General features: G+C 37.4%; 1 protein-coding gene across 1 annotated transcript; it reads right to left on the bottom strand.

Moving 5' to 3' along the window:
* Positions 1–227: 227 nt before the first annotated feature.
* LOC137936201 (protein RGF1 INDUCIBLE TRANSCRIPTION FACTOR 1-like) lies at positions 228–3,018 on the bottom strand. Its single transcript, XM_068780768.1, has 4 exons — positions 2,554–3,018; positions 1,121–1,366; positions 895–1,035; positions 228–548 (listed from the first exon to the last, which is right to left on the bottom strand). Exons 1-4 carry the CDS (start codon positions 3,016–3,018, stop codon positions 228–230), a joined length of 1,173 nt encoding a protein of 390 aa, XP_068636869.1.
* Between the last annotated feature and the right edge of the window lie 4,295 nt (positions 3,019–7,313).

Below are 7,313 nucleotides of genomic sequence, written 5' to 3'. Positions count from 1 at the left end.
AGAGACGAGAAACTGCAAATGAGGTTTGTGGCAAGTTTAAATGGCTTTGTTAATAGACCAAAACCCTAATATCCATGGGACTGGGAATTAAATAAAAACTGCCTTTGGAAAATGTACAGTAAAGCTCGGAATTGGGAATCACGTGATACCATTAAAACAAAAACCTCGACCGAGTAGTAAGAGAACAACAACACCGGCTGAAACCTGAAAGAGAAAGAAAGAAAAATCTAACAGAGAGGAGATCTATGTGGAATGCCTTTCCTTCTACTAATGCTTGTGGCCATGTCTTCGTCGGAGATACTGGCAGCTGATCTCGCACATACGTAGAGTCCACTCCGCTTCTTTCTAACGAACTCAGTGCAGGGAAGGCTCACATTCTCCGATCCCGACGATGAGCCCATGGCTTCGTCGTCATCCACCACCGTAGAGTGGTTCGTGTCATCGTCGCCTATGTCCTGATGTGCCAGGAAGTCTGGACTGAGTTGCAGTGTTTTGCATGTTCTTAAGCAGCCTGAGAGATCCTTGTTATGTTTTAGAAGAAACTCCACCTGATTTATCCAAAATGATTAGGTCATTAGAAGGCAATTGACATTATCGTTATTATTCCAATTAAATGATAAAAATCCGATATAGCAGAGTTCTTTTTATAAGTTTTTATTCTTGTGGAAAAGCACAATCTTGCTTTAGATTCAATTTAAGTGGTTCATTCATTAATGAAGCAGAATTATGAATTAAAATGAAAGACTCAGTTGCTTAAGCTACATCATCTCAGCAGGAGAATGAATTATGAAAGCAATCCATACTAATAAACGACTCTAATTCTGTCTCAGGCTAATTCAGACACTGCTGATCATGATGTCTTCCCATTTGTTTGATCGAACATGGAGGTTTTACCTTGCAGCCAAGAGAACAGTGGATATAAGGTTCTTGAAGACTCCGGTCACAAGTGGTACAGTAGTTGCCTGAACCCTTGAACTGTCGGCTCTGCGGCCTCTTCTTGATGAAGACTACCTTGGCACTGTTAATGGTATACGCCTGCAAAATTCAAAAAATAGTAAACTCAGAAGCTGCAAGGAAGCAATAAAAGAAAAATCAAGGGAAAGAGGGTGCCTTCACGAACCTGGACATTTGAGCAGTCGATAAGCTTCTCCAGGTCTTCTAGTCGCACTACGTCATGGTAAACATAGCGCCGGACCTGAACAAGCCTATGAAATCGATGAGAAGGCAAACAGTGGGGGCAAATACTGGTGCAGCAATCCAAACAGCAGATATTCTTCTCGTTCTTCTTTGCATTTTCGTGCGTGGAGCAGCCGACGAAGAATCTCTGCGTGTTCAGAGCTTCTAACCACGCCGGCTTCCGAATCGCCTGCAAAGAGATATACCGTTCAGTCAATCGATGGATCGAAAGTCGGTAAAATAAAGAGAACGGTCTACTGTCTACTGACTACGCAACCCTGTAACGAAGTACCCACCATGATTACATGAAGCGCAGGAGAGGAAAGGCAGAGAGGAAAGAAGAAGAATGGAAGCGAAGAGTGCAATAAAGGAATATAAGGAGTGGGATTGCAAGGGGAAGAGAGTATTTATGGAGGTTCACAAGCAAACACGGGGTATATATTTATTCCTTGGTGAAATACATTGGAGGCTGCCAAGGGACTTCTTGTGAAGAAGAGATTAAAATAAAAGAGTAAGATATGAAGAGAACGTGGGGGCTGTTTAATTGTCCCCCATAACCTGCCTTTTAACTATTACCACCCTCTTCTTGGCTCCAGAGCCTCTCTCCTCTTAAACTAATCTAACAATATGAGTCGCCCAAGAAAACTTTGATTCTCCACAATCAGCCCGGCCATTTGAGGTTTAACCTTGTGCCCACTCTGGATCACCAAAGAGTGTCTTTCTCCATCTCTTTCATGGCACCCATCTCCTCTGTCAAAACTAATTGAAATCCCCATTTCATTTCCAGTTGTTCTCACTCAGATAACCTAATCATGGGGTCCCCATATAGCCCTTACCTAAGTAATAACCTAGAAGAGAGAAAACAAGAGATTTAGCTTGGACCTGGTAGGTGAGAGGATTTGATAAAAACCACCACACTTTGAAGGTGGAGTTGATGATCAATTTACAAGTTTTACAATGCCATATACAGAATATTACAATCAATATGAAATGGAAATTATACAAAGAATTAGCCTGTAATCAGGGCTAATTATCCTCAACGGAATATACAGAAATGGACCCTTGAATCAAAGTGATAGATCTTTAGCAGTATCTTCAACACCCCCCCGCAAAGCGAAGCGTCGGATTGGAACGAACGTGAAGCTTGGATCAGAAAAATTCAAAAAGAGGGCGAGAAATACTTTTGGTGAAGATGTCAGCAACTTGTAGGTGAGAGGGCACAAACTAGGTGCGAAGTTTGCCAACAACAACAAGTTCCTGAAGAAAATGGTAATCTAATTCAACATGTTTGGCCCGCTTGTGTGAAACAGGATTGGAACTTAAGAAGATAGCATTTTTGTTGTCGCATAAGAGCAAGGGCGGCTATGGAACTGGGACCTTGAGATCATGCAAAAGATGCGTAAGCCAAAGAAGTTCAGCAGCGGTCATAGCTAGGGCGCGATACTCAGATTCACAACTGGAGCGGGAGACAGTGGGTTGCTTCTTTGCACTCAAAGAAACGAGATTGTTACCAACATAAATGGAGTAGCCTGATGTGGAACGACAAGTATCGGGGCAACCAGCCCAGTCAGCATCCGAATAGGCGACTAGCGCACTGGGAACAGTGGATGGACGAAAACTAAGGCCAAAATGGAGAGTGCCCTTAACATAGCGAAGAATACGTTTAACAGCAAGAAAATGATCTTCAGTAGGAGCGTGCAAAAATTGGCTGATAGAATTAACAGCATGAGCAATATCTGGGCGCGAAATGGTCAAATATTGAAGGGCGCCAACCAGAGACCGATAGAGAGTAGGATCAAAGAAAGGAGAACCATCAACAGACAAGTGTTGGGAAACAACCATGGGAGTGTGAATAGGTTTGCTGTCAAGCAACTGAGCGCGGTGAGAATATCCCGAGCATATTTTAACTGACTGATAAATAGACCATCAGAAGTGGGCAAAGCTTCAAGACCAAGAAAGTAACTGAGGGAGCCCAAATCCTTGGTAGCAAACTCAGAATGAAGCTTATGAGTAAAGCTGTCAAGCAGAGATGGATTATTGCCAGTAATAATAATGTCATCAACATAAAGAGGTAAATATCTAAGGCTAGAGTGTTGATGAAAGACAAAGAGAGAGGTGTCAGCACGGCTGTAAGAAAACCCAAGTGTGAGAAGAAAGGAGTTGAAACACTGAAACCAGGCACGAGGCGAGGCCATAGAGAGCTTTCTTTAACAGACAAACATGAGTGGGAAAAAGAGGATCAATATACCCCGGAGGTTGTTCCATATTTCAGTAAGGTGGCCATTGAGGAAAGCATTCTTGACATCAAGTTGCCGAAGAGGCCATTTATTGGTAACAGCAAGAGAAAGCACAACACGGACAGTAGTAGCTTTGACAACCAGACTAAAAGTGTCAGTGTAATCAAGACTAGGTACCTGAGTATAACCTTTGGCAATAAGGCGAGCTTTGAGACGCTCGACAAAACCATCCGATAAATATTTAGTGCGAAACACCCATTTAGAGCCCACTATGTTGGTGTTGAGAGGACGAGGAACCAAAATCCAAGTGCCATTTTGTTGTAAAGCTTGAACTTCTTCATCCATGGCAGCAAGCCAAGCAGGATTCTTAGCAGCAGATTTGAATCCTTTGGGCTCAGTAGAAGTAAGAAGAGTCAGAAGAAGTCCAGAAGAGCCTAAGACACTGAGATGCGCTGGATGACGAGGCTTGAAAATACCAACTTTAGCACGGGTAATCATAGGATGAGAACCCAAGGGAGAAGCCGGATGAGCAGCAGTCTCAATAGAAGGCGGATGAGTAGTGATCTCAATAGAAGGCGGACTAGAGACCGAGGATGGCAAAGAAGCACCTGCAAGAGAATTATCAACCTGCACAGACTCATCCAAAGGGTCAAAACAAATATTACACAGGGAGGAGCTGGATCGAGGAATGTGCGCTAAATGTGGAGGAGAGGAAGGTGTGTGTGGCTCAATATGATGAAGACGAGGTTCCAAGAAATTGGATATGTGAAGAGAAGAAAGTGGTTGGGCCTAGGTGTTGGGGATCGTAGGAAAGTGAATTTCATCAAATTGAGCATGACAGGTGATATATAGCCGAGAGGTGAGAGGATCAAGATAATGAAACCCTTTGTGAGAGGGACTATAACCTAAGAAAAGGCAGGGAACACTACGGGGAGAAAGTTTGTGCGGCATATAATCATGCAAACAAGGATAAACACGACAATCGAAAGGATAAAAAATTTCATAATTCGGAGAGTAATCGTATAAAATGTCAAAGGGTGACTTACCTCCAAGAAGCGGAGTGGGCAACCGGTTGATGATATAAACTGCAGTGCTAAAAGCGTCAACCCAGAAGTGAGAAGGAAGATGAGAGTGGAAGAGAAGTGTTAAGCCAGTCTCAGTCAGATGACGATGTTTTCTTTCAGCGCGACCGTTTTGAGCAGGAGTATATGGGCAAGAGAGTTGATGATTTAAAAAAAAAAAAATTAGAATCGCTCGGCAGAGACAGGGTATAATGCCTGCTCTGGTACCATGAGAGGATTTGCTAAAAACCACCACACTTCGAAGGTGGAGTTGATGATCAATTTATAAGCTTTACAATGCCATATACAGAATATTACAATCAATCTAAAATGGAAATTATACAAAGAATTAGCCTGTAATCAGGGCTAATTATCCTCAGCGGAATTTACAGAAATGGAGCCTTGAATCAAGGCGATAGATCTTTAGCAGTATCTTCAATAGTAGGGAGATCTGCATGAGTTGAATGTTGTCTGATATATGGCATTATAACTTCATTTTGGATGTACCAATATCATACATGATTTACATATGGTGTTTTCTTCTTCTTCTCCTTCTTTTTTAAGCCTAAGATAGGCTTTAATTGTCAGAAAAAAAGAAAAAAAATATTGTAATGGATAAAAAGAGAAAAGTTAATTTATTGATACTATTGGAAACCCTATAAGATCATGTAATTTTAAGAAAAAAATAAAAAAATAAATTTTTTTATTTATAATCGCCTTTAAAAATATATATATGTTAAGAAAAATAAAAATACTATAATCAATGACAAAGGACCTCTAAAACCACTTTAAAAAATTATGGAATATAGGAAACATGCTCTCATGTCATCCCTATAGAGGAGTGGCCCCTCCCTTGTTGAGACATGCAAGCAAGGGAGGTAAAAAAAGACGACAAATGAAAATAGAGATCCACATAAAAAATATAATATTTTCATATTATAGTTACTTACTATTGGGTATGTGTACATGATTCATCTTTGTTTTTTAGTATTTCTAGTAAATTATCTAGTTTTTTTACTATGGTGGTAATATAAATTCGAGGAACAAAATAATATATCATTAATATGTGTATGTAAAAATTAATAAAATATAATAATGATATATTCTTATAAAATGAATAATAAATACATATAATTGGTTATTTTTGTTGCAATAATTTTCATTTGCATCTATGCAAGCACTAGACCTTTAAAAGATAATTATAATAATTAAAATTTAAATCTAAATTAATCATATTAATTATATAAATATAGATGAGGAAATAAACATAATTACATGCATTTTAGTTTGTAATTTTCAGAAATTAATATAAAATAAAAAAATTATGATTGAATCTTCAAAGAGATTAGCTTCATATGATCAAATGAATTTTCTGGGTCGAATTTCACGATCTTTACAACTTCATTTAGTTTTGGTAGTCAACAACATCAAATTCCTTAAATTATATTATAAGCATGTACCGAATACCTAATATATCTTCAAAGATAGTGGTCCAAGAAGAAACATATACATAATCACAATATTTAAAGTAAATTTATATTCATATAAATTTATATCGGTGCATTTAACATTGGTATACTTTTATATTCTTCAAGAAACCAATTGTTAGGCAATTGAAAAGAAATTCTGCTATCTGATCTCTCAATATGTGATCCATATTTTTTTTTAATATGAATTTGAAATTGTTATGTTCTTTAATATCCATAGAAAAATATATAATAATTTTATATATTAACATAAAAATATAATATAAATATGGAAGCTAAGTAGTAAAATGGTGAATACATGCATTCATAAGTATGACTTATGATCCCATCTTCCAAACATATTAGAGACCTTCTTGTTTAAGTTAGTTCCTCATTGCAATGCAAGCATGTCATAATGTACACTTGGCCATTTTTTTAGTAATTTAAATTATAAATCCATTAAAAATCGAAGTAGAAACCTGAAAAGTAGAATGTGTAAAAGTAAATTTTAAAAATATAAAATGAAATATCCTTATATAAAATTTTGTTTGCAATATCATAAATAGATTGTGTGTTTGTTCTTCGATGATTCCTACAAAATAAGTAAATTATATTAAGTTTATTATTTTATTAAACATAAAAAAATTCTATATTACCATAAGTAATTTTGTTGCTTCTTCTATCAAAGGATGCAATTGAGCTGGCAAATATTGTAGCAAAAAAACCCTATATAATAAAAATCAAATATTTATTTATTATAATTAATTATAATAAAATAAAAATAATTCTCGTAAACCTGCATATATAAATAAATAATTAAAAATTTTCGTATAAAAAATGTACGTCATATTTTAATGGAAATTTCATGCTTTAGTAATATATTTGTTGGATTCCTTTTTATGAGTAATTGGGTTCACATGAATTTTAATTTCAATTATGTTTGACACGAAAATCAAACTACACATCCCTAAAGCTTACAATGGACCTCTATTTATAGGTCGGAAGGGTGTTTGAACCCCACCTTTTTCTCTCCCTAATTTTCTGCTTCTGCCCTCGTCAAGGTACACATACAAGGGGAGAAACCACATGGCAAGAGTTGTTATTGACTTGATGAGGGTGTGGCACCACACCTTATCCCTTGCCATCTTTGTTTTAAGGTGGAGCCTTTGATGCCATCCATGTGCCATCCCTCATTCCTTGGGTGGAGCATTCCTATAATGCCATATGTCACTTTTTTGTATCACATTTTTGCTTATGTAGCACTTGTCGCATTCCCTTTGAATTTAACTTTACTTGTGACCCCACACAATCTACTTCATCTGGATCGTCCATCGGACTTGATCCAATTTTGACTAAGACCTTGATTTTGACCT

Source organism: Aristolochia californica, unplaced genomic scaffold (genome assembly GCF_029961685.1).
Source record: "Aristolochia californica isolate CCGP_79_NKW_82.1479 unplaced genomic scaffold, dmAriCali1.0.hap1 SCAF_7, whole genome shotgun sequence".
NCBI classification, from domain to species: domain Eukaryota; kingdom Viridiplantae; phylum Streptophyta; class Magnoliopsida; order Piperales; family Aristolochiaceae; genus Aristolochia; species Aristolochia californica.
This window is presented reverse-complemented; position numbering and strand designations above follow the sequence as displayed.

Excerpts from the sequence above, each read along its gene's own strand:
- LOC137936201 (XM_068780768.1), bottom strand. The coding sequence starts at position 3,018 with ATGGTTGTTTCCCAACACTTGTCTGTTGATGGTTCTCCTTTCTTTGAT. Across the intron at positions 1,036-1,120 it reads TCGACTGCTCAAATGTCCAG|GCGTATACCATTAACAGTGC; the intron begins GTTCGTGAAGGC and ends TGAATTTTGCAG. Across the intron at positions 549-894 it reads ACTGTTCTCTTGGCTGCAAG|GTGGAGTTTCTTCTAAAACA; the intron begins GTAAAACCTCCA and ends TGGATAAATCAG.